The sequence below is a fragment of the Takifugu rubripes genome, chromosome 19 (genome assembly GCF_901000725.2).
Source record: "Takifugu rubripes chromosome 19, fTakRub1.2, whole genome shotgun sequence".
NCBI lineage: Eukaryota > Metazoa > Chordata > Actinopteri > Tetraodontiformes > Tetraodontidae > Takifugu > Takifugu rubripes.
Window position 1 is genome coordinate 11,053,415 of NC_042303.1, and position 27,929 is coordinate 11,081,343.

The 27,929-nt window shown below is 42.9% G+C and overlaps 1 protein-coding gene across 13 annotated transcripts in view; it reads right to left on the minus strand.

Moving 5' to 3' along the window:
* The window catches only part of atp2b2 (ATPase plasma membrane Ca2+ transporting 2), a 73,401-nt gene that overhangs the window by 4,571 nt on the left and 40,901 nt on the right, over positions 1-27,929 (minus strand). For 7 of the 13 annotated variants that reach the window (XM_029826364.1, XM_029826367.1, XM_029826365.1 and 4 more), the window contains 16 exons: positions 27,815-27,847; positions 26,652-26,744; positions 20,363-20,404; positions 17,560-17,724; positions 16,413-16,627; positions 16,017-16,259; positions 8,064-8,305; positions 7,750-7,984; positions 4,910-5,089; positions 4,741-4,828; positions 4,449-4,555; positions 3,317-3,508; positions 2,892-3,105; positions 2,600-2,811; positions 2,406-2,513; positions 2,070-2,252 (listed from right to left, as the gene is read on the minus strand). In XM_029826364.1, the coding sequence (XP_029682224.1) occupies positions 2,070-2,252; positions 2,406-2,513; positions 2,600-2,811; positions 2,892-3,105; positions 3,317-3,508; positions 4,449-4,555; positions 4,741-4,828; positions 4,910-5,089; positions 7,750-7,984; positions 8,064-8,305; positions 16,017-16,259; positions 16,413-16,627; positions 17,560-17,724; positions 20,363-20,404; positions 26,652-26,744; positions 27,815-27,847 (2,552 nt within the window). Of the gene's footprint in view, positions 1-821; positions 872-1,152; positions 1,343-2,069; positions 2,253-2,405; positions 2,514-2,599; positions 2,812-2,891; positions 3,106-3,316; positions 3,509-4,448; positions 4,556-4,740; positions 4,829-4,909; positions 5,090-7,749; positions 7,985-8,063; positions 8,306-16,016; positions 16,260-16,412; positions 16,628-17,559; positions 17,725-20,362; positions 20,405-26,651; positions 26,745-27,814; positions 27,848-27,929 lie in introns of all 13 variants that reach the window. The other 6 variants (XM_029826376.1, XM_029826373.1, XM_029826372.1 and 3 more) reach the window with 6 other exon arrangements.

Sequence of the window (27,929 nt, forward strand, 5' to 3'; positions counted from 1 at the left end):
AACGATGGTGTTCCTGCACCCTTTGACAGGACACGCTCCTACAAGCGCGTGTGCTCTCATTTTTCCAGAACAAGCTGATTATAATCAGTTAGCTCTCCAAATTCCCCAAATATTGTAAGCACTGCAGTGCTGTCGTAACTTTGTTGGAGGATGCTATAAAGAGACAAGACAGACAAAGAAAAGTAATGAGAGCAGCCTGTCTGGATGAGTGCATATGACAGGATGTCTGACAAGTAACACTGATGAGGTGTCAAAAATGGGTGGGGGGGGGTTGAGAATTTGTGGCTGGCGCTGCGGAGGATCTATGTCCGTTACTATGGCAACATGACACTCAACTACGAGGATAGTATGGAGCGACAAGACGGGATGAATTATTGGTGCGGTGCCATTTGGTTGTTTTTTTTTTATATCCCGAACGAGCCCAAAACCTAAATCCTACATCTGATAGAGATTAGAGGACGAGATAACGTGAAAGAAAGACAAAGCACAGTCCCTGATACTGACAGCTCCCACGTGGAGGTAGCGTTTAGTTGCACCATTTGAGAGAACATCCTGATTCAGCAGCGGAAGAACAGCAGCATCCTTCATGCGCTCTTGTATCTACGTGATGATTCAGCTGGAGAACACATGGAATAGCAGCTTCGTTTTGTCTCAGCTCATGCTCTCCTGATTTGTTCTAATCAGACCGGGCCGCAACCTATACTTGAATGTTTACACAGTCACTGTGGTGAGTTGAATTGGAATTAGTTCACGTTGTCTGTAATGGTGTAAAAATGGGACAACTGGTGGATGGGATGAGCAGAGGGAGACAAACTCACAACCTGAAATGTCACGCCGTGGGTATCACCCTTAGTCCTGCGCTCCTAGCACTCTGAGGAAACACACACACACACATTCAACAATGAGAAGACAGTACACCTAAAGCATGAGAGGAGACTAAAAATGAGTCCAGCATGAACAGCAAAATAGGAGAGAAGAGAGACAGGAAATGATCAAAGCAGGGCAGCAGAAAAGTGGGAGGGGGGGGGGGACTTCAGAGATGCCAACCACAAAATGGAGGTGGTTATAAGCCTGCGGGTTTTGGTTCACGACACGATGGCATCCCTGAAGCAAAAAAAGGCAGAGAAGCAGACTGACAGAGATCTGACTCACGGCCAGTAGTGGAAGGAGCAGTAGCAGCAGTAGTGCTTGTAGGAGAGGAAAGGGCATTGGACAAGGACACGTGACTAGGACTAGAAACATTGGTTACATCCTGCGTCTGGCTGGTGGTGGATGACTGGCGTCTCAGAGCCCCGGCCCCCTGAAAGGAGGTGCCGCTCTTGAAGGTGTTGACTACTTCAATCTGTGGGAGGAGAGTGGAACAGAAGACAAATGGCTGCTCAGAGACACAGAGAACAAATGGCAACATAGGCTGGCTGAATGGGTGAAACTGGTGGTGAAAGTACAGCGTCTCAACCATGACACAATGAGAGGGATGAGTATCTGGTAAGAAAACGGGTCTTTTACCTCATCATGTAAGTTTTGATGCAGTTCTATTGTTCTAATCATTGATTTGAAATGTTTGCAGCTATTTGAGTTTCCATAAAGACTTGTGCCAATGTCATCCAGAAATCCAGAAAACTACCATTTATCCTTTTTTGATGTTGAGCCCAACACCTGTGTGACCTGTGAAAGATTCTGGAATACATTTTGAGCTCTGCTTCTATGCTTAGGGTCTTCCAAACAAATTTGTGGGGTCATTTGGGACAGGTTCACTCTGTACCAGTCCCATCAGAGAGATGACATAAACCACAGTGTCACAGTGACAACGGCGTGCAGGGCAGGTCACAGTGGTCCAAACAGCCGATCACATCAGTCCAGGAGACGCTCCGTGTACCTAAATAAATCTCCTTCACACAAAATAACTTAGATACATGATTAGCAGACCAGACAACAGAAAACAGGTCTAATCTTACTGATGTAAAAGTGAAGCACGAGGAGATTAAAAAAAAATAGCATGATCCATCCAACATGATAAATAAGACAAGACACGGAAAAGAGGAGAAGAAGCGTCGTCCGTCCATTCCTACCTGAGTCTGAATGCGGTTGAGTCCTCTGAACCAGAGGATCTGTCCTCTCCTCAGTTCCCTCTCTGCATGGTCGATCTCCTCGTTCTCTTCATTCACATCCTCCTCTGGTAACTCATCTTTCTGAGTTAACTGGCCTGCCCTTCGCAGGAAGCGTAATTTGCTATTGGGTATGGTGGCTATCACCTATCCCATAAAGGAGACAGAGCATGGGGTCAAAGGGGTCACCAGTCATAAACAGACATGCTCGTAAAGCACATGACATAAATGGAAGAGCAGCAAAACCTCACGACAGGAAATTATAAAGAGAAGACAGACACAGATGAATCCAGAGGTTACCTGGCCCCAGACCAGCTCCCCCAGCCCAAGAAAAACACACCACATCCACTTCTCCAGGTCCAGAGGCTGGCAGCTGAATGGCTTCCCTCCAAACTGCACGATCACAATCTGCACAGGAGAACACACAAACCAATAAACTCCATCCCTCCGTCTTTATTAAGAATGAATTCTATTTTTTAAAAACCTGCTTTTACCTGCATCGCAAAGGTACCGAAAACAATAGAACAGAAGATGGGGTTCCTAAAGATGCCATCAAAGACGTTCCTCTCCCCGTGGATTTTTCTGGCATTTATTTCATTGAAGAGCTGCATCATGACAAAGGTGTTGAATATGATGGTGTAGTGTTCAGATGGAGGCGAGTGGAGGGGAGCGTTACGTCCACTGTCAATGTCAAAGATCTGCTCACCTACACAAAAGGAGGGGGGGGGGGATCATTTTCTACATAACACTTACGGAAGTGTTAAGGAGTAGCCTTTATGACCATACCAACAAAGAGCAGTGTGAAGATGATGATGAGCTGATAGACTCCATGTCCTAGGATGTTCTTGGTCATGGTGCTGGAGATGAGCGGCTTGTTGCGACCATATGGTTTCCTCTTCAGCAGAGACTCTGTGGGAGGTTCTGTTGCCAGGGCCAGAGAAGCAAAGGTGTCCATGATAAGATTCACCCACAACATCTGCACTGCCTTCAGAGGGGAGTCCTGGAGAAGGGTGAAAAAGACACCTGTTATCTACCATCAGAAAATCAGAAATTAATTATAAAATAGTGTAAAGTGTGCGTGCACATATTATATTTCATACGGCTCAATACGCAGCACATGGTTTAGTAACAGACACAATGCAGAGTTTTTCTCTCTCTCCAAACTTCGATGGCGTTACATCTGTGGATAAAACATGTGATTTAAGTCTGACCTGTGTGATGCAGGCACCAGTAAAGGCCACAATAACAGCCACGACGTTGACAGTAAGCTGGAACTGAAGAAACTTGGAGATGCTGTCATAGACATTCCGGCCCCACATCACTGCCTTGACGATACTGCTGAAGTTATCATCGGTCAGAATGATATCCGACGCCTCCTTGGCCACATCGGTGCCGGCGATACCCTGGAGGAGTGAAAGAAAGTGGAAATAGGAAGTCAGGGACGATGACACATGCATCGGTTTTTGCTTTGCTTGACACCCTTATTCCTCAAAGGTAATGAAGGACAATATTAAAGATGATGAAAGAGGCATTTTGAGGCCAAAATTGTGATGGTCTAGCTGTTTTCACCTCTTCCTAATAGCGTCTCGAGTGAATACAAGAGGTCAGCTTAAAGTTTACAGGTTGTGTAAAGGAACAAATCCATCATTTGCAACCAAATTTAGAGATTTGGAACTATGGGTTTGCTTAATGGTAGAATTTCAACACATACAGCTTGTTAACACATACACATCTTGCTGTCTTGACACCCACATGCTGACAATTTGTAAAGTCAAAAACGAACACTAATAGAGGGGCTTAAACTTTTAATTGTGGGTATTTGGCTGTGACACAGCAAGGACACACATTATCTTGGAAGAGACAACAGACACCAGAGGGTGGACAACTGTTCAAGGAATATGACTTAATGTTGCATATTAAATTAGCTTAACTTGCACAACATTGCCACTATAACTATTTCATGAGCATTAGCCAACGCTCTGAATGTTAACTATAAGTTCAGTTAGGACAAGCTGAAACGCCCGCCATGTGGCTTTGTTTAGTTACATGACACGATGTCTGTGTGTATGATGGATATTGTGCCTATCATAACAATCTGAATAATAAATAACTAGATTAAAAGAGAACAACTTTGAAAACAAAATTCTGACTCGTATAACCAAGTACTGCAGGTAAATTGCGTGAGCTCAGAAATCCACTAGGGGGAACTCCATGTCCACGCTGCCTGAGGGTGAACGTTACAGGAAAGCCAACATACTGCAGAGGCGACGACGATACCTGCAGATGTTGAGGCTGATCTAAAAATACAACCAGGGGGGTGGAAAAAACCGACGGTTCGCTCACCATTGCGAATCCAACGTCAGCTTTCTTTAATGCAGGTCCATCGTTGGTGCCGTCTCCTGTCACAGCTACCACCTGCCTCTGGTCCACCATGGTGCTGTCAATGATACCTGAGAAAGAGACATACACACGTCATAAAACACAGCAGTGGTTCACAGCAACCGTCGCCTAGACCGTTGAAAATGCAGTAAAACATCTGCAGACACACCAATATCAGAATAAGTTCACAGTGAGAAGTAATGTTACATTAATGGAGGACTGATTAGGAAAAAATGCAACAGTGCAAGAAGTTCACCTTTAACAAGAGTGTGTTTGTCAGTCGGGGAGGATCTTGCCAGGACGCGAAGTTTAGGCCAAACCTTGTCAATACGCTCCTGCTCCACCTGAAGATAAATAAAAATGAAGCTTATTTGCATAGTCATCATTCCACTGGTGGATGTCTCTGTCTCTGTCTCTGTCTCTACCTCTCCTTTCTCATTGCGGATCCTCCGGTTGAACTCTTTGCCGTCGATGCAGAGGAAGTCTTCTCCGGGGTGGATGATGCCACACTTGATGGCGATGGCCCTGGCCGTGTTGATGTTGTCTCCTGTCACCATGCGCACTGTGATGCCAGCACGCTGACACCTCTGGATGGCGTCAGGAACCTAAAGAGTGTTTCATCATCCCGATTTTGTTCAAAGCAGATATGCCCAGAGTACAAGTAAACAGTTCGTTTAAATCTGTAAATTTAAAAGCTGAACCAACAACTCGGCGAGCAAACACCTCCGGACTCTCTGCAGCAATATTCTGTCAGGTCACGTGAAAACTTGGCGCTCTACTTTGTAAACTTGCTGGAAGTTACCTAAAGGCTTCATCACTGAAACCAGTGACCTGCTGCGGAACGAGAGAAGAACTGGACAGAAGAACTTTACTTTAGTTAAATGCTTCTGTGTTTTAATGTGTATAAAAGAGCTCTTTCCCCTCCAGAAGGAAGCCAAGTAAAACAAGTGGGAGATATTACATATGGAGATTGATCTGTGTTAAAACCAGCAAGCAAAAGCAGGGTATTAATTCAGAAACACACCATCTTCCTGACAAAGGTCAGCGTGTGGGGGAGCACTGCTCTCCAAACCCACACATAAACAAATGTGTGCTCGCTTCCATTTGCTCAGACTCTCTGACACATGCACACATGTCAAAAATATGCACGCTTTCTACTTCACACTCAACGGCACTTGGCCATGTTGGGCATACGCATGGGAACCCATTTTCCCTCGCAAGCACACCACCGAAATGCAGTATCAGCTCTATCAGTCGGAATGTGAGGAAAGGATGGTTTTGAAGGTGTCGGTTCAAGTTACTGTGTGTAAATCAGGAAGGTTTTAAGTCAAACAAACTTAATTTCGACATTGCAGGCGAGATGGTCTGTGGAGATTAAAGTTAAATGAACAAACAAACAAAATGGAGCCTGCTCTTGCTAAAAGGCACACATACATTTTGACTATAATTCTATTAATTCTAATTTCTAAATTAAATGTGTTAAATTATGTTTTCCATAAACATGAGGTCTGGGCATTATGTACATTGTTAGAACTTTAGCATCCTGCTTTCTCAAAGGCCCTATTAATGATCTGATGTATGTTTTACTCTCTGTTCCTCTAGATCACCCTTGCTGGTTATCCAGGGGAGGAGCTTCAGAGCAGAAGAGGAGAGTCTAGGCTTATTAAAAATACAAAAGAAAAGGGAAGAGGCCAGCAGATAAAACTGGAAAATAAGAGTCCAGCGTCAGAACAACCGATGTTGTTGCACTTCTGATTTTCTCTTGTTTTTCTCATCCTAATTCTTGCTGAATCTATCTTTGTACATCTTCGACTCTGCACTTTTTGAATCCTCTCCTTGTCTCTCTAGGGAAACTATGTGGGGCTGTCAGTTAATAAAGAGCTGCAGATTCAGTGGGAAGAAATGAAAGACTATCAAAGCCACCAAACTTGTTTTGCACTCTGTGTGACCTTTTTCTGCAATGCAGTCAAGATTTTTCTCTCCCAATATTAGCGAGTCTTGCTCAGAGACGGGGAAGGATAACAGAAAACAACACAATGCTACTCTTCTTCATTAAGTGGGTTATTTTAATTAAGCTCCCATAAATAGAGGAAAGGGACAGAGGGAGGGGGGGCAGGGGAAAGGTAAGAGAAAGAGAGAAACCAGAGAAAGGTGAAAGACAAACCCTCCAGAGGAGAAAGGAGGAAACACGAAAACATGATGAGAAGAGGTTGAATGAGAGAGCATGTTAGTGAGAGTAGGGAGGGGGATGAAAAAAAGATGAAAGGAGGAAGTTGAATTATGCAGTAGTCAGTAATCTTCCTGCTCCCGTGAACCTGCACAGGCTCCGTCAAATAAGGTCACTTTTCCTCGGTGCAACGACCCAACCTGACTTTGCTCCTATTGATATAATCCTTCGGATTCGAGCCAAATTTAGCACCGCTGGAATAGTTAATCATTTATATTGTCATAAATAGGAATAAAATGCTCCTGCATTTCCATGAAACATTTATTATGCCACGATAAAGTAGCTAATAGAAGCTAAGAAAGAAAGAAAGAAAAGGGTGAATTATTTATAGATAAATAATATCATTAATTTATAAAAAAATTACAAACAAATTCAATCAATAATTCAGTAAAAAGGAGGTTGGGAGCTACACTGCTAAATTTCTTTTAATGGCTCCTCTGCAGGGTCTTTACCATCCCTACAGGACTCTGCAGAGCAGTTTCCATTCACTTCAGCTGTTTTTTAGTTTTCTAGAACAAGAAAACATTTCTGTCTGTGTCACAGCTGATGCTGGGTGTAGCTACAAGTGCAGAATGACCTGTGCCTGTTACAGAAGCAAAGAGCCTTTCAGGGCACTAATGTTGAATGACATCATCCTTATTCATGTTGGAAAAGAGAGATGACTTTTTGACTTTTACCAGAGAAAAATGTAGAAAGGGTCCTAAACCCCTGCATGAACTCCCTGCTACAGGCTGCCTCTGTCGGAGCATCACGCATGAGAACGGTAAATGACTGTTTCTGACCTCTGGGCTTTAAGCCGAACAGAGAGAGAGAGGGAGAGAATAAATATATAAATATAGAATATAAAAATCCTGTTGGGAGCTGCTTATGAAGTCAAACATTCCTGAGGCAGAATAGACAAGAGCTCAGTTTTACAGGTGACAAAGCTGCATTCTAAAGGACTAAAAAAGGGAGATGTCACTCATGTGCAATGGTTTTTTTTTCCCTTGGTAGACGTGATTGATACTTCTGTTGGCCCTGATTTCCTGTTTCACCTACCTCGGATCTGACAGGGTCCTCGATCCCAACAACACAAATCGCTGTGAGGTCACTGAGGATGTTGTTCTCATCGTCCCAGTTGGGCTCAGGGTCACCCGAAAAATCCCGGTAGGCCACGCAAATGGTCCTCAGCCCGTCACAGGCCATGGGCTCAATCACCTTCTTCACCATCTCGTCCTTGTCACGTGGACGGAAAACCCTGGGCTCGCCGCCTTCATTCAGGATATGGCTGCATCTGGAACAGAGTCGAGGGGTCGTCAGGAACATGGTTCATAAACTGCTGACCGTCGTTTTAAACACTATCCCACGCTCACTTTTTTAGAACAATCTCCGAGGCGCCCTTGCTGTACATTCGGAAGCTGCCGTCGGGCAGTTTGATGACAGTGCTCATGGACTTGCGAACCGAGTTGAAAGTGTAGACTTTGTAAAGCTTCTCCTCTGGGATCTGGTTCCTTATTGGCTGGTAATCCCGCTTCAGGTCCAGGACCAATCCCAGCAGGCCGCATTCTGTCTTGTTTCCCACCTGTTTCGGCAGCCCGCCTTCCTTATCTGGAGGCTGGGGGAGGAAGCAGAGGAAATGTCTATTTTAAGGCCAAAATTTGATGCAACAGAGCGGCACCACTCACTTCCTGATTCCTGTTCTCTTAGGACCTTTGTTATACTGTAAGGTTTTGATGATTAAAAAAATATTCTTTTCATCCTTCATGTTGTGTAAGCTCCTTTTGTCTAAATCATCAGACATTAAGCATGACACGACTATTGACAGAGCTTTGCAACAGTAATGCCGCTTCCTCCTTCTGTGCGAGGTAGAGCTTCAAGTAGCTGCTGATAATAACTGACTAGCTGGCAGGTGAAAAGGTCATTCTGGTGGGTGGGTGGGAAATGAGATAGATGGAATCCAAATGGAATGCTCTGATTTCATGCATATGGCTCGTCACGCTGCAATCTGGACATCAGCTGCTTTTAGACATGTTTTTCTACGGTTTAATAACTATTTCAATATTTCCAAATGGCGACACGGCTTGTGTGTGAGTGGCACACGCATGGCACAGTGGGTCGTCTGTGTTCCAAAAAGTCGTGCGGGCTGCGAACACAGAAATACCTTCAAACGTTACCTAACAACAGTTGCAAAAACAAACTTGTGGGCTTTTCCTGGATGAATATGAATTGACATAAATACGAAATAAAGTAAACATATATTAATTTCAAAAAGCGTCTAGAGGGCTAATTAATATGTATGCAACTATTTCACCACAGCAAATATGCATGTTTAAGGTTAGGTTCGGGGCTCTGTGCATACTTGAGTATGCATGTGGAACCGAGCACAGTTGCGCTTGCAAGTGTGTGCATGTGGTCAGCTTGTGGAAGATTGGGCGTTACCATGGTAATGCTGAACAAAGCATGCAGAAAGAGAGAGAGAGACTGGGGAGGCGATGTGTCTCTCGCCCTGCACCACTTGGAGATTCTTACGCTGTGACTCTCTTCAAGGACTTTTACTCATCGTCATTTCACGTCCTCAAGTCTTTGTTTCTCTTTTTCAGAGCTGCAATCACTCATTTTCTGCCAACTTCCAAATCACATTTCCTATGAGACACACATTTTGCTAACACAAGCAACAACGCACACGCTGTAAATGTTGTTCTTAATATTTATTTGAAAATGCTTCTATTCTATATTATATTAGATATTATATTCTATATATAACTAATTATCATTTTCAACCTAATCGCTGATGTGATGCAGATGCTGACTAATTTGGACACAGCTAAGAGTGTATTGTCGTTACTGCCGTTACTCCTAACACGCCTTCTGCCAGTTTGACATGAGCCTGACAAAAAGAGGACTTTCTTTTAGCTCAACTCCTTTTAAATGTTAAAATCTTTGTTTGACAAAGGCTATTTGGGTTTCAAAAAAGCAGCCAGGGAAGAAGCAGTCTGAAGAGGTCACAATGAGCTCCTGGAAACCCTGATGAGTAGAAGATAATCCCCTTTAGTGACATTTGCTTCATCCTGATACCTGTTAGATGGTTTTAAGCTGAAGGCCAAGCTGACGAGGGGCTTCCAATATAGTATCAACAGTACACTTAACACCTACACTCAGATGGAGAAGAGCCTGTCAGGTGCTCTGCACCCTCTCTCTAACACACATGATGAGCTGCGACTAACCTGCAAACAAGGTTTTGATAAATGATTCTAATACGCTGCAATAATGTGCCAATGTTCATTCTCTAATATAGATTATAGGAGAAGAAGCTCTCCAAATGCCTCTTCTGGGTCGTCCTATCACTGTTATGCTGACGACACCCGAGTGTGCTTTTCTGCTCAACCTGCTAAACATGAGCCAACTATCATGGGTCCAGTACTGGTCTCTAAATTCCCTCTACACGCGGACAAAAATTTAAATCTTTCTTTAAATTGTCGGTCTTAATTAACCATTACTTCGTTGGCTCACAGTAAAACCCTGAATTCAATATAAGAGCCTGTTAATCATTTACAAGGCATTGCATGGTCTTTCCCATGGTCACTACATTTCCAGTCTCCTTGTTCTCTACTTCACAACTTCCCCTCTTTTCCCCTATTCCCTGATGCAAGCTCAAATCTTAAAGGGAAATCTGCCTTTCTGTAGCTCCTCCAAATCTTTGGTGCAGCTGCAGCTCAGATCAGCTCAACCTGCAAGTTGTTTTAAGAGACTTCTATCACCTCTAATCACCTCTATTATTTAGCTTTCTTGGCTAAGATTTTTGGAAACCATTAAGATTGAAGCTACTTAAGTATCGTGCAGCATCCATCAGCAATATTTATGGACAAAGCAAGAAACAACCTACTACCACAGAACATGCTGAAAATGTTTCAGGAAAGAGAGGGATAGTACAACTTAAGTGGAAAATCAAACTTTAAAATTTGCACAACTAAGAAAATGTTCTCTTCCTATCAACTGCTGAGATAAAACTCTGGAACTCTGGAACCTTTAACAATGTTAAAACACAAATCACTTAAAATACAACTATTTTTTTTTTCAATAAGTACAGGAAGAAAGAGTCCTCTGGTTTTTAAAAAAAATCCATGGAACCATCTGTTTTCCTTTCTTTCTTTATTGGTGTCTCTTTATTTTCCCAAATATGTTCAAAATAAAAAGTGACCAAATCAAAATAAAACCTTCTCGCCTTTGTGACTTATTAACATAACTACTGTTGGTGGGCTCAGTTGCAAACCAAATAACCACTCTAAGCCTGAGCAACTATCACTGTATGGGTTATGTTAGCTCAGTGTGTTAGCAAACACACAGATTTGAGTACACACGCACACACACAGAGAAAAAGTAGAAATCCTGTCATATGAAAAGCTCTAAAATTCTATCCACAATTTTGCAAAAAGAGTCATGATCTTAACACTACTTCAATTAGTATCATAATCACCTTAAATTAAGTACTGTTCCATCCAGTTTTAGCTTCCAATGAGTCCTATACTGTAAATGCATTCCATTGATTTCGTAAACAGAGCAATTGATCTGTTGTGCTGCAGCTGTTGTGGGCCACAGTTTACAGGTTTACAGATGCAAAGACAGATAAAATCCCATAAATCATTAACATCCTATCAGACTGCTGGACCACACTCACTTAGTAATTTGACAGATCTGGCTTATGTTCGACTGCGTGTCTCACAAACACAGACACAAAGATAAATAATTTATGCAGAGTTTGGGGTAAATAATAGAATTAACGCTTTTGCCTAATGACCAGTGATTACATCAGGAAGACACTGCCTGTCATTGGCTAATGACGGGATGCAACAAATGATCACGTCTGCTGTGTTTGCTCCAAGACATGGCACGCTAAACTAAATCTGAATGACCAGCTGAAAACCATGATGATGTGATGTAGTTTAACAGGATAATTTACTCATAGCTAATCGAGTAGATGTGATCTCGCAGATATAATGTTGCATTTATTTCTGCTTTTGCCTGATTGGTATTACAGCAGTCCTCCAATTAACTGGAAAGAAACATTCCTTCCAGAGAAGTAAACATACTTACAGTCAACATGCACTGTGTTGGTAGCAGTAAGATGCACAAGCTGGATAATTCTACATCAGGAAAGCAAGGCTGGAGCAGTAATCGACCATTGTGGGTTCAGGGGTGAAAGAGAGTGTGGCTCAGGTGGTAGAGAGGCAGTCTAGTGATCAGAAGATTTGCTGTTGGACCCCTGGCTCCTGCAGTCTAAACATCAAAATCTCCTACCTAAGATAATTACCAAAATTTATTTTGGAACAATCATCTGCCTTCAAATGACTCAAGGCAGCAGAAAAAGCAATTAAATAAAGTGAAAGCAAACAAAAGCCCTCCGAGGTTTAGCTTTGACGCACAAAGACAGTTGCTGAAGTGGAACGCCCGTTGTTGGCAAGGCAGGACTATTGTTGGCACGTCCTGGTCTGGATGTGGCTGTGGACCAGCTGCCCTCTCCCTGGCCCCTGGGTGCTCCTGCAGGCAAGGACATATGCCAGAGGGAGAGCTGGCAACGTTGCTTCCTGTTCCACCTGGGGCTTGTCTTAAGCCACTCCCTTTTGTCTTGATTCTTGTTCATCATATTCTCCTTATAATTCAAAATAATAATTCCTTTTTTGAACTTTTTACCCTGTCTTTCTTACTGTTTTCTCTGATTAATTAATTTGATGAGATTGACCACTTCTTCAGTTTGTCCTGCTCTCTCACTAGACGGTCCACAGCTTCTCTGCTTCTATCCTCCCTTGTATTCCCTCGGTACATTTCAGAGTAGATAATATTCTAGCTCTTCACCGAGTATACCGGCCAACTGAACTGAAGCCTGAAGGCATTCTGGAGGACAGTAATACTGTGCAGCCTTCGAGTCCAGGATTAGGAGTAAAATTCTGCTCTGTTGTTTTGTTGTTTTCTCTAATCTTCCTGCATTTTGTCTGATACATTTTCTTGTTTTTAGCATTTTACATTTTCAAATAGTTTGCTTTTAACTTAATTTATGATGATTTGAAACCAGAAAAGTGCAAACTGTCAATTCCATTTAGGTCATTTGAAATGGGTAGTCGTCACCTTCATCGTTTTCATGTAGGTCTCTTTTTTTTCTGTGTCCCTGTGAGTCAATGTGTTGTGATCCAATCACTGGTAAAGTTGGGGCAAGCTGACAATACTGGTGATAGAATTCACAACTTGCTGAGTGGTGAAGAAAGGCGGCAATATGAGGAAGCACCATCTGGGCTGTCAGAACCGACCTCAACAACTCTGGTTCCAGTAAGACACTGAAACCATGCTGTTCCAACTAAGAACAAGACAAGAAATGGGCATGATTATAATACGGTAGTTTCCTAGCTTGCTTTCTTCAGTTCTCTTCTTTTTGGACAAGAGACTTCCCAATCCTATTATCTCTCCCGTGTTTTGTGTAAATAATGAGTCAAATGAATGATCAAAACGCTGCAGTACATGATTATCTGTAGAGGTGTGTGCATGTGTGTGAGTGTGTGTTACAGTGTCTTGAGCAGGTGGTTGAAGCAACATGAGACTGAATCCCACGACACTCTTACAGCCATGTTAAACTCTCCAACGTGCTACACAAAAATACATCTGTGATCTACACAAGTGCTACAGTAGGTGTTATTCTGATAGGACAAATGTCAAATTCGGAGAGCAAGAAGTGACTAAAGTCCATTTCAGAGGCAGCGTGGGGTCCAGCAGTACAAAGGCTACAAAATAGGACCTCACTGCAGCATCTCAGTCCTAATGTGACTATTAACTGGATTAAATCTGTGATAATCGTACTGTGAATGAATGCTTAAAGGTTTTGAAATTCCAAGCCCCATCCATTAATCTGCACGTACAGGATGTGTTGTTGAGCTCAAACATTAACAACGAAGGAAAGAGTTATTCAGTTGGGTGACTGTTTTCTGAGAGGTTTTATTGAAAATAGTGTACGTTGCTCTGAAAGGCAGAAGTGGTTTCATAATCATGCCCTTGAAGACCATCTGAGCAGCTGTCCATAAGAGACACTAACGATGGTGTGATGAGAATCTATTTATGTCCTTGTTTGTACTATTTTCAGACTAAAACCAAAAGAAGAGGTGTGCGTACTGGAATCCGCAATACAAAAGAGTTTGTGCACATTTATTTTGAGTGATTATAGACCCCACAGTCATGGATTCATTGTGTAAATGTGTGTGACTTCCTTCCCTGAGGATCAGGATTCTACACTTTAAACTGTGAATGTGCTGACAGAAGACATACAGCTACGCCAGTGGCTGTATTCTGAAGTCAGAGAGGCAGTTGGGAAACTGATCCGGGAATCAAAGCCTGCCTCTTTGCATTTGTGCTTTTGTGTGGTGGTCATCAAAGACTTCTATAGCCATCCTGGCATCCCACTGGATTGGCCTCTTATATAAGAACACACCAGCCCGCATACTGCAGAGCTGTAAGTGGTACTGAGGGAGTGGGGGCGGCTGGAGGAGAGAAGAAGAATACATTAAATATTCTTCAGAAATTTGCTCTTATGTCTGCTTTCTGAATTCATGTCATACCGATATGGCTGTCCTTGTAGAACATGTCTCGAATTTGGATCACGTCCCTCTTTAATTACCCACCCTGGATGACGCTCTACTATCTACTAACTATTCTATCAAATGCTCTAAGAATTTATGTATGCGCGGATGAACTGATGTATTAACATAAAGACCGTCTGGCCAAGCTAATGGGCCATTTCCACTGGCACTTAAACTGATCCACACCACAGTATTCAGCAGTGTCATAGTCTGCAGTGTCATTTTTAAAAGGACTAGTAACACCTCCTCCACCACAGGCCCAGTGGGGGACATCCCATTCACCCTCCCAGAAGAAAACATTGTAGGTGTCAATTCATTTCTGGGGCTCAGAACAAACATAACATTTTCCTTTCAAAGCTGGCCATGTAAACTACGGCATTAGTACCTTTGAGAGAAAATGAAAAAAATAGAAAACTTGCCATTTAAACCTCAGCAAGCCAAAAACTCAAAATAATTTCAATACTTCAGTGTAAGAGGCAACCTCATTTGTGAATAGAGGATTATAAAACAAGCTAACTGTGCCATTTAATCCACCAGGACTAAGCTATACGCAGCCAATTGCCTCAATTTCATTGATCTTAACAGTTATGGGGGAACAACAGGGTGATGTAATCCTGTAATGCTTGTCTCCACACAGGGGACATCTTGCTATTGCAGGAAATCGGTAGAAAATGCTGCAGGTAAAGAGAAACTAAAGCGACCTCAGTCAGTTGACAAGCAACTTTGAAGGCAGAAATGAGAAGGACACGAGTTGTGGTAGGAGTCCATCGTTGTTGGGTTGTTAAGCATGATGGACCCATATGCCAAAATATGAAGTAATGAAACACTGTGGAATAAATAAAAAGAAAAACTGTTTCAGTTTCTGCATGTACTTGAACTGTTTATCTAGTTTTATAAGTTTCTCATTTTTGGACTAAATTCAATTCTCAACCTTGAGGTTGTGACAGTCTAATGAGATTTTGGCCTCTTACTGACTCTGAGCAAAATTCCTTTGTGGCCCCGAAAACATGTGTCAGATTCAAAGGCCACATGTTATCTTCAGAATTTAAAGGGGTTAATGCAATTACAATAACTGGATGAATGATTGAATACAGACAAGAAATATGGCAAATGTGTTGTGATGACCATTTACGCTGCCTGTTATGATGACCTTTATTTTAACGGAGATGTCATTCTCACTTATGAACCTGCTTTTCATCAAAAAGAGGTGACTGCATCTTTTGGGTGTATGGAAGCTCAATCCCTGAGATCTTTATACAATATATAGCTCCATAAGAGCATATTTGAGAAATAATAACAGCTGAATAATAACAGCTGAAATAATAACCTCTAAATTATTTTAGATTGGATACCGAGAGACACATGATGAGTAGTCTGGCAATATCCCGATCTGCTTTGAGAATATAAAAAATCAAAAGCCCGTCTAAATGCCTGACCAAGCCTCAGACTGTGATTGTCTTCATTGTTTAAAAGAACGCTGCACAGTTGGATTCAATTGGTGGGCAATGTTCTGTGTATGAGATTAGAACTTAAGGTGAAAAGTGATGCATGAGGGAGTGTGGAATGATTGTTAAATATATTTTACCCTTGTGCCTGCTTTACTATGCAAATGTGATCAGTGAATTTCAGAACGTTGGCTAATCTAGCACTGGTTGGTTGAAGCATTACTTGTGTGAAATGTTCATCTTCCAGGAATTTGAATTCTCTTACCAGTATCTTAGTGGTATAGGCACTGTTGATGGAGATGGCATTGACCAGTAGGTCCAGTGATTTAGGTGGAAGAGCTCCAGGATCTGGGATGGTTTTGTAGTGCACATCTCCCACATAACACTGCACAGCTGTCATACGGTTGGTGGTTAGCGTGCCTGTCTTGTCGGAGCAGATAGCTGTCGCGTTGCCCATCGTTTCACACGCATCCAGGTGCCGTACCAAGTTGTTGTCTTTCATCATTTTCTGATGTTTGACGAAGAAAAAAACATGGCAGTGATTAGGGTTTGTTGCGTGAAACAAGAGGAAAAAGGGAATGGCTATTTACGGCGCCTTATAACTAAATCCGATGCTCCAAATCAAACTACCTCTGTGTACTCAATAAACATGCGGCTTTACCTTCACAGAATAAGCCAGGGAGATAGTCACAGCCAGCGGCAGCCCCTCTGGCACGGCCACCACCAACACGGTCACGCCAATGATGAAGAACTTGACAAAATACTGGATGTAGATCGGGGTGCATTCAGGTAACCAAGGGCGCTTCTGCATCACAAAGTTGTCAACGGCAAAGTACAGGACCAGGATGATGACTGTGATGGCAGACATCACCAAACCTGAAGGACACATGACAAGCAGAGTCAAGCAGAAAAGTTAGTTTCTGTGAGAGCACAATTCAGGAGTGTTTGGTAGCTGAAAGGGTAGGGGGGGGGGGGGGGGGGGGGCTTCAAAAATCCACTTACATTCATGTGTGCCAGTGTAAACAATGATCTGCTGTGACAGTAGATCTCTTGGTTATAGAGGGGATTTCCATCACTCTCAAATATGATTCAGTCATCTTAAATTATATCAGATGATGGCAGGAAGAGTTTGCTGCTTTCGAAGTAAGACTGTGGTATTTGCTGAAATGAACTAATGCATAATAGAAATGCTATAATTCAGGTCATTCATGCAGGACTACATGCAGTCACTAATGTTTCTCAGAAGGATGTGTACTTCAAGACCACCGACAGCAAATACGCCACAGCAGCATCAGCATCACCAACACGTAAGAGTATTATGCTTATAGACTTTTTGCCAAACTTTCCGAGTCCCAGGAGACCTTTTGTTCTCTTCTGACAAAGTGTCCTCATTGCATCAGTCGTAACCCAGAACTAACGTGGCTAACTTTGGCTGAACAACAATCCCACAGTCTTACTGCTCTGATGCCACCCTCAGTGGGCATTTATGACTAAAAATGCTAACAGCTAAGTGTTTTAGACATAAGCCCAGTTGGTGCTCTAAAAGATTCTGTAAGTACAGTGGAATAGATGTCTACTATTTGGTAGACATTCAGAGATATAATGTGTTATTACACACATGTAATCAACATAAGGAGGTGATATCACTGTGCATATGTAACACTGTTATAATAGTGCTGTGAAAAGATGCGGAGCAAATTTGTAGTTTGCTCGACCAGACAAGATGAGGTTTTATTATCTTGTAGTTGTGTAGTTGTACCTGTTGTGGCTGCGAGTGTGACTGTGTGTGTGTGCGTCATCTGCCGAACCTGCTTTGCCGATCTGTACAGCCAGTTTGGTCAGCTTCCCTTGCAGCACAGACTTCTCTTTCTTTGGAACGGACACTTTCTTCCTCTCTTTCTCATCTGACTCGCCGCCCTCAGCGCTCTTTAGAGGCTGCATCTCCATGGCAGCTGCTCCATCCTGCTTCTTTACTGTAAATACCAAAAAAACAGCGGTCACGGTGTTAAAAATGCAGGTGAGGGGGTTGAGGAGAGGAGGGAGAGGCCAGACTCCAACAAAATGCCTTCAGCTGTGTCCCTTAGTGCAAAAAGATACTGCTGAAGTGTTTTTCATTGCAGTGAAAGTGTTTGATGGATGAATGCAAATTGCCAATGAGTACCAATGAGTCCAACATCTGGGGTTTTTTTTATTATTAAACTAAGAGTTTAGAAATAGATTTTGATTTTGAACACAAGTAAACCCTCTGTAAGTAAACCCACACGCACACATGCAGGTAAACCCACACACACACACACGCACGCGTGCACACACACACACAGGTCAATTCAATGATCCATTTCTGCTGACTCTGTGGATCTGTTACAGCCAGAACTCCTTAAAAGAAAAACGGACAACGAAATTGGTAACTGGTAGTAACATAAGAGAAACTCTTAATTTGAACACAGCTTGATGAACTTCATTTTACTCCCCAAATTAGGGAAATCTCCAAAAATGCAGCATGCATAATATATACGATGACAAAAAAACACTTCACCTCACATAAATATCTATACATTAATGGTTATTTTTACAATAAATAATTATCATGGTGTTTTACATACACATTTCCCCAATTTAAGATGATCATTTTTTTCTTCGGAACCGATGAGAGAAAATATTGAATCTATTTGGAAATGCAAAAACTCTTCTGGCTGTTAAATCCTCATTTAGCTGAAGCTCATTGTCTCATTCCTCTTCCTCACACACACCCTCACTCACACCACACACAACACAACCCTCCTCTGTTAATGTAATCCATTTCCGAGTTCCCAATAACAATGAGGCGTCTGGTTGATGCCCGCAAAAATGCCTTTTAATGCTGAACATTTGTCATGCTGTCTGCTTGTTCTCCTTGTTCTGCTGTTCTATCAGTCAAGACAGATATTGTCTGTTTCCAACTGTTTGCTGCAGATGAGCAACATCAAACACTTGATGCTGCCACACAGGCAGGACAAAGGTTCTCCCTCTGAGAGCTGTGATCTACAGTCCATCTGCTGGTCTGGACTCTGATCGTCAATCTCAGGTCAGAGTCCTCTTGGACTCTTTTCTCCCTTGACTTTGAAAGGACAGTTTTTGCACCTGTGTTCTTTGGCCCGTCTCATCTTGGGCTTGTTTTAACCCAGGAAACGTTTAATATTGCAGTGAAACATAAATCTACTTAAAATCGATTTGTTTGCTTAATGAACCAAACTTTCCTTTGCTTTTGTAACACAAGGTCATTATTTAACGTCAGCAGTAACAGGAGCAGGACAGTTTGGGGCGTTTCTGGTAGGAAAAGGTAGCTCAGGTGAGGAAGAGGCAGTCACTGAGGTCAACAATACGACAACAACAACAGAACAGAACAACAGACCAGGGACAACACACCAGTGACAGACAGAGTGAGTGTTCTTAGCTGGATTGTCCTGTTGGTTTCACCCAAACGCACCTGCAGGTACGAGCCTGGGTCAAAAACACTACATTTCATTTACTCATCCAGTTTGTGTTTTTTAGTGATTGGTGGGATCAATTAATTATTGGAAGGATAATGAGTTGTTATGAATATGAATTAGGATTTACAGGGTTCACCAAGCGTGGAGGAAATTACATTTAGCATCTTTCCAGATTTTTTTCCAGCTTCAGTTGGAATTTAATCTAACAATTGAACCATCGTCAAGCCAAAATCTTATCAAACACTTTATGCTACAATTTTGTCTTCACCTTGAACGCACCCACACATGCTAGCAATTGTGTATTTGACACTTTTATGCATCTTTGAACTGCATCAAAAGTATTAGTTATGGTTGCATGTGCAGTCCTTAAAGTTAATGTTCTCATTTGACAGAGCTGTCATATTTCATGCCCCAATTTAAATTTGTGAATAATCCATCTGAAGTCAAAGCAAATATTCACTTGGTAATCTTGTGTTTTTACAGCATTCACTTGTGTCTGACTGTGCTGGCATTTAAACCCATTCATTTAGGCCACTGTGTGGAAGCCCAGTCCTCGATAGACACAGTCCAGCTGGGTTTTCCGTCCTCCCAGGCAGAAATCCGCTTTCTCCAGAGCAAGTGGGAACCCAGCTGAAAGAACTGTCTACCTGGTGGGATTTTGGACCACTTTTGTTTTGAGACCTTGACTGAGATTAGTGATTTAATTCTTGACCAGGACTGAAAATAAAACTTGTTTTGCACTGTTTTCTAATTTGGGTGTGCTTTTTCTGGTTCCAGCCTCATCAAGATGTTATCAGAACGGATATGGTTACTTTCCTTATTTTAAATCAAATAGCCTCATTGTTAGTAGCTTTGAAATTTCCCCAAATATATTTCATTTAAATCATAAACAATATTTATAATATTCTACTTTGTAAATTTGTTATTTTATACACTTAAATAGTGAGACAGCTCTCATTTTCACAGTTTTATAGAATCTATTGGATCTCAAATGTTGTCTGAAGTAAAAGACTATAAATGTTTTCATTTTGCCCCTGACCCAGTGCTTCCACCATGCATTATAGAAGGGAAAATAAGAGGTTGAACAAGAGGGGGAGAAAGGAGGGAGAGGAGCAGAGAGTGAAATATGTGGTTCGGTTACCTTTAATCTGGTTGCTCTCCATATTGCCATCTTGCATTTTACCTATGATGGAGACATACAAGACAATAACAACAGGAATAACCAAGGCAGACAGGTCAACAAGTTATTGGCACATAGACAATGCACACAGTGAGAACCAAAATCACAAACAGGGTGACAGGAAAATGACTTTTGATAGAAATTCTCTGACTGTCACATCACGATACTTAAGCAGGGTAATATAATTAGAAGCTGCATCTAATGTAGCAGATGGAAGTGAGAGACAAATACACTGGTGTGCATTTTCCTTTAATGTCTGTGTAAATTCTCAGTCATCCAGGTCATTGTATCCAAGGTAGTTTTCTCTGTCAACTGGACTGGGTTTCTTCTCTTGAAGACGTTTCGCCTTCTATCCAGAAGGCTTCTTCAGTTCTGAAATCGCTTGGGAGAGAGCTTGAAAATATATAGCCCCTGTGGACCATTTGCATGCTAATGATCCGGGTGGTCACCTGAGAGTCGTTAGCAGGGTCGTTGGTCGGGTCGTTCACCTAGTTTCTGTTGAGGTGTCTCCCCTTTGTCTGCTGGGTCACATGGTGATGAGTCACTGGGTCTCCTGGAATGGTGTGAATGTTTGTTTTGCTGTTGGAAGGAGTGGAGGACTGCATTGTATGTGGGTGATAGGAAGTGCCTCAGGCCACCACCTCTGTTCAAGGATGGTTTCTCCAATTTAACATGGATAGCTTCCTTAACCCCCCTTTCAAACCAGCGGTCTTCTCTGGCCAGTATCCTTACTTGGCTGTCCTCGAAGGAGTGCCCACTCTCCTTTAAGTGTAAGTGGACTGCTGAATCCTGACCCGAAGAGGTGGCACGTCTGTGTTGTGCCATTCTTCTGTGGAGAGGTTGTTTGGTTTCCCCAATGTACAGTTCCTTGCATTCCTCCTGGCACTGTACAGCATAGACAACATTACTTTGTTTGGGTCTTGGTGTCTTGTCCTTTGGGTGTACTAACCTCTGTCTGAGAGTGTTGCTGGGTTTGAAATGAACCGGTATGTCGTGTTTCTGGAGGATCCTCCTAAACTTCTCCGAGACTCCAGACAGGTAGGGGATGGAAACGCTGCGACGTTTGTTTCTCTCCTCCTCTCCTTCGCTGAGGTCTCGCTTTCTTGAGGTCCTGGTGAAGGCCCAGTCTGGGTAGCCACATGTTTTGAGAGCTGTCTTAATGTGGTCCTGTTCCTTCTTTCTGCCTTGGGATGTGGTGGGTATTTCTCTGGCCCGGTGTTGGAGGGTTCTGATCACTCCCAACTTGTGTTCCAGTGGATGGTGAGAGTCAAACTGGAGGTACTGGTCAGTATGTGTAGGTTTTCTGTAGACTTCGATGGTGAGATTTCTGTCCTCAGTGATCTTGACCGCGCAGTCCAGAAAGGCCAGACTGTTTCCTTTTACATCTTCCCGGGTGAATTTTACATGTTCGTCTGTTTCGTTGAGGTGATCGGAGAAAGCTTCCAATTCTTGTGTTTGAATTTTGACCCAGGTGTCATCAACATACCTGAACCAGTGGCTTGGCGCAGTTCCTGTGAAGGATGTCAGGGCCTGGGATTCCACCTTCTCCATGTATAGGTTGGCAACTATAGGGGATACTGGTGAGCCCATGGCACAGCCATGTTTCTGCCTGTAGAAGCCTTCTCTGTACTGGAAATAAGTGGTGTTCAAACACAGGTCCAGCATGGTGCAGATTTGGGTCGGTGTTAAGGTGGTTCTTTCTGTAAGGTTCTTGTCCAATAGAAGGTGCTTGTGGATGGTGTCTATGGCGCTGGCGGTGGGGATGCACGTGAAGAGTGACGTGACATCATAAGATACCATAGTCTCTTCTGGAAGTAGTGTGAGTCCAACGACTTTTTGAGCAAAGTCTTGGGAGTTTTTGATGTGGTGTGGGGTCTTGCCAACCATGGGAGACAAGATGGAGGCCAAGTATTTGGAAATGTTGTAGGTTACAGAATTGATACTGCTTACTATGGGTCTGAGAGGGGTCCCTGGTTTGTGGATCTTGGGCAATCCATAAATGCAAGGGATGGTTTCTCCTGGATATAGACGGTAGTATTGTGGTCTGTCAATGGCTTTATCCTTTTCCAGCTTCTGTAGTAAGTCTACCACCTTCTTCTTGTATGAGCTGGTGGGGTCCCGCTTGAGTTTCTCATATGTGGCGGTATCTGTCAGGAGACTGAGTATCTTGGTGTCATAGTCAGTGGTATTAAGTACGACCGTGCACCTACCTTTGTCAGCTGGTAAGATGGTGATGTTCTTGTCCTTGGCTAAGGATGCAATGGCCCTTCTTTCCTCATTCGTGATATTGGAGGTGGGAGGTTTTGCACTCGCAAGAGCGGCTGTTACCTTGAGTCTGATCTGTTCTGCTTCTGCTTCCGGGAGTTTGTTGTTTCTGATGGCAGTCTCAGTGGCTGTGATGAGTTCGACAGTCGGTACCTCTTCAGGGGTGACTGAAAAATTCAAACCTTTGGACAGCACTTCCTCCTCGGTTTGTGTGAGCTCCCTGTCTGATAGGTTTTTTACCCATTTCTCCCGTTGTGAGTCAGACAGGGATGTGTCATGGTTGGAGAAAGGGTTGGTTCCGCTGGGGTTGTGTTTTGCCAGTAGGGTGGTGAATTTTCGGATCTGACGTTCCTTGGTCCTGGTGTGTTGGTTGTACTGAGTCCTGGAAACGAGTTTGGCTATTTCTTCCATTACTTCAGAAGGGAGCAGTAGGTGTAGTTCCTCCCTTCTTTCGTCTAACTTAGCTTCCAGGGTGTTTATGGTAAAGTGGATTTGTCTGATCCTTTCATTGAGTAAGCGTTTTTCCGTCATGTGAAGAATTACCTGGGCTCTGTGTCCTTTTACTGTTGATCTGATGCGTAGACAGGTGGGAGTTACTACAGAAGCTGGAAAAGGATAAAGCCATTGACAGACCACAATACTACCGTCTATATCCAGGAGAAACCATCCCTTGCATTTATGGATTGCCCAAGATCCACAAACCAGGGACCCCTCTCAGACCCATAGTAAGCAGTATCAATTCTGTAACCTACAACATTTCCAAATACTTGGCCTCCATCTTGTCTCCCATGGTTGGCAAGACCCCACACCACATCAAAAACTCCCAAGACTTTGCTCAAAAAGTCGTTGGACTCACACTACTTCCAGAAGAGACTATGGTATCTTATGATGTCACGTCACTCTTCACGTGCATCCCCACCGCCAGCGCCATAGACACCATCCACAAGCACCTTCTATTGGACAAGAACCTTACAGAAAGAACCACCTTAACACCGACCCAAATCTGCACCATGCTGGACCTGTGTTTGAACACCACTTATTTCCAGTACAGAGAAGGCTTCTACAGGCAGAAACATGGCTGTGCCATGGGCTCACCAGTATCCCCTATAGTTGCCAACCTATACATGGAGAAGGTGGAATCCCAGGCCCTGACATCCTTCACAGGAACTGCGCCAAGCCACTGGTTCAGGTATGTTGATGACACCTGGGTCAAAATTCAAACACAAGAATTGGAAGCTTTCTCCGATCACCTCAACGAAACAGACGAACATGTAAAATTCACCCGGGAAGATGTAAAAGGAAACAGTCTGGCCTTTCTGGACTGCGCGGTCAAGATCACTGAGGACAGAAATCTCACCATCGAAGTCTACAGAAAACCTACACATACTGACCAGTACCTCCAGTTTGACTCTCACCATCCACTGGAACACAAGTTGGGAGTGATCAGAACCCTCCAACACCGGGCCAGAGAAATACCCACCACATCCCAAGGCAGAAAGAAGGAACAGGACCACATTAAGACAGCTCTCAAAACATGTGGCTACCCAGACTGGGCCTTCACCAGGACCTCAAGAAAGCGAGACCTCAGCGAAGGAGAGGAGGAGAGAAACAAACGTCGCAGCGTTTCCATCCCCTACCTGTCTGGAGTCTCGGAGAAGTTTAGGAGGATCCTCCAGAAACACGACATACCGGTTCATTTCAAACCCAGCAACACTCTCAGACAGAGGTTAGTACACCCAAAGGACAAGACACCAAGACCCAAACAAAGTAATGTTGTCTATGCTGTACAGTGCCAGGAGGAATGCAAGGAACTGTACATTGGGGAAACCAAACAACCTCTCCACAGAAGAATGGCACAACACAGACGTGCCACCTCTTCGGGTCAGGATTCAGCAGTCCACTTACACTTAAAGGAGAGTGGGCACTCCTTCGAGGACAGCCAAGTAAGGATACTGGCCAGAGAAGACCGCTGGTTTGAAAGGGGGGTTAAGGAAGCTATCCATGTTAAATTGGAGAAACCATCCTTGAACAGAGGTGGTGGCCTGAGGCACTTCCTATCACCCACATACAATGCAGTCCTCCACTCCTTCCAACAGCAAAACAAACATTCACACCATTCCAGGAGACCCAGTGACTCATCACCATGTGACCCAGCAGACAAAGGGGAGACACCTCAACAGAAACTAGGTGAACGACCCGACCAACGACCCTGCTAACGACTCTCAGGTGACCACCCGGATCATTAGCATGCAAATGGTCCACAGGGGCTATATATTTTCAAGCTCTCTCCCAAGCGATTTCAGAACTGAAGAAGCCTTCTGGATAGAAGGCGAAACGTCTTCAAGAGAAGAAACCCAGTCCAGTTGACAGAGAAAACTACCTTGGATTTTCCTTTAATATGAAGGCAGAGTTAAATTTTCTGGGCTTCAGCAAATCAGCATGTAATTAAGATGCTTAATGAGCCTTCTGAGTAAATCAATGACACGTTTTTTTGGAGCATAAATATTGCTTAGCGGCTGAAGTGGAAAACCTGCTAAATGATCTGTTTCACATCAGTGAAGGAGGGTTAAGTCACATAGCAACAGTACAAGTCCGGGTATATGTGAGATATATGAAGACAAATACTGCATTACATTCAACACTAACAGAGGAGAGCACTCACACACACACATATACACACACACACTTGCCGAGAACACACAAAAAACATACTATAACAAGAGACAGCATGCACAAGAAGAAAAGTCAGAAAGCACATGCAAGAGAGACAAAGAGAGAGAAAAATATAGAGTGAGAGAGATAAAAAGCCGGAAGGAAAAACCTCCCACATGGTGAAGTTATATAAGACAACTGGAGGAAAAATTGAAGTTTAAGTTGATTGCGAGTGGATATATTATGCATTTGGGTTCCAATCTTCTGCCGAACATAAACGTAATTAAAATCGTCATGTTTAAAATCAACAACTCAAGTCAATAAAAAGGGTATTTATAATGTGAGTCAATGTCACAGAAGCATCACAAAACAAACTGAACTGATTCGCTGCTGTCTTGACGAGATCAGGTCAGATAAGTTAGTGAGTCTGAGGATGTGACACTCAAATGTCACCAAGAAAACAACTCTGGGACGTCTCAGTCTCCCTCTACTTCCAGATCAGGCAGCTCGGGACAGGACGAGCTCATCAGTAGAGTCACAAAAATAACGGGGCTATTTTCTAAGAAGACAAAGATTACAAAGAATCAATTACAAAGAATCCAGGACAACAAATCCAGATGATTTGGAGCCACATAATACAGGAATGAAGGTTTTTCCTCTAATGATCTCACATCAAAAGCAAGTAAGGCCCTAATACACATCAGTCACTGTCTCCAGCATGTGTGGTAAACACTCAAAGGTTTACTCTAACAACTATTTGCAATTAATGGGAGTTCTTTGTTTTTCAGAGGGTTTAATGAATTTACCAAAAACAACAACACAATGTTCAAATGAAGATTGTGTAAAAGGCCCGGAAGGAACTCCAAAGCTCATCCGACTGTGGCTGCCACTCAAAATATCTTCCTACCAGGGCGTGCCATACCTGATGGCAGCTCTTTATCACCCCAGTTTAAATCGTAAGTCATGTTTACACAAAGACAATTTGCACGCTTCCATATCTGCCGTGTTCTCAGCTATGCCTCGGAACGATTAAGGATGATCATCATAAACATGACGTAGACCTTCGGGAAACTGTCTTTGAATGGAAACACATCTTAAAGGTGTTAAAGAATATAAGGAAAGATAGTATAAGAGACAAGAAAATAAATCTACTACAACAACAGAAGTCATGCACTGACAGTGTGGCTACAAAATGGTCAAGTAGGTGGTGACTGAAAGAAAACGCGGATGTGAAGCAAGCACCCATGATAGACAGCAACTGGAGGATGAAGGTAGGAGGACTCAAACGTCACAACAGATAGAGGTTGGAGATCAGAGGTGTTCGTCAACCTACCATTAATTAGGCTGGCACTGCCTGGGGCATTAATGCTCGCAGCCCCATCCGTGGCTATAGTTGCAATGGGGTGGATAGGGGGGTGGGAGCAGTCTAGCCCGTAACAATGAAGGCCGAACATGAATGAACACAAACGCGCACCCACGTGCGCGCCCACGCAAACACACATACACACACACGTGTGCACACAACAATGAACAGAAATAACATGGTTATAGCACATTTAAGAAGTTCAGCATAAGTATCACGAGAATGCTAACTCCTGCTGTCTGTTCGTTTATTATCCGATTTCAATTCATTAAAAGTGATTTGTTAACTGTTGTGGCAATAAAATAAACAAATGTAACACAGATAGGCTACAGTGAATCTTTAGGCAATGAGAAAATATTAATATTCGAGTGTGTAACAATACCAACTTGGACAATGTCTGTGATTAATATTAAAGTCTAAAGTGATGATGTGTTTATATCAGTGCAAAGCACAAACTGACATGATGATGCAATGAAAGCTGAAGGATATTTTTTCTTACTTTGTGCCTGAATGTGTGTTGAAACAATTCCTCCTATCAATGTCACCTTTATTATTCTGGATTGAGTGAAAATCTCTCTCTTTATATAACCACATTAGAGATTTTATAGACAATTGTGAGCATTATTTTAGTGAAAAAACACAAATGTCATATCCTAAATATGGTTTCGCTGCAAAATATAACATTTCAAAACCCTAATTAATTCATTGATTCCCTTTGTGTAAAAAAAAAACTATTTTGAAGTGCAGCCACACCAAAAGTAGGTTGTCATTGTCTGCTAAGAGGTGCCGCTCCTGCGAGGCTGCTGCTCCCATCTCATTTATTCTGTATCATGCAAATATCATGTTGGATAGTTGGATTCATTGGGAGCTTTCACAAACATCAGCTGGTCATTCTAATGAGCACAGTGCTGATTTGTATGAGGAGATGATTATTCACTGTAAAATGTGTCATGCGCCAACAATTAAATAGATGCAGTGTTGCATTTATGAATCTTCTCTTTTAACAAGAGGAGTTTGTGCTGGCAAGCACCCCTGGCTACACAAAAAAGCTTAGACTACTTGTCATGATTACAGGTCAAGGTCAAAGGCATCGAGTAGCCATTGGACAGGGTCAGAGAAAGGTGATACTCTACCTTTGTTCTGGTGTCCGTCTTCTACTGCCCCTCCTTGGAGTTGAATTTGTAAGGATAAGAAAGTATGGACAATAATGCACCTGAGGCCAAACAACCTGATTCGCTCTAGCTCATG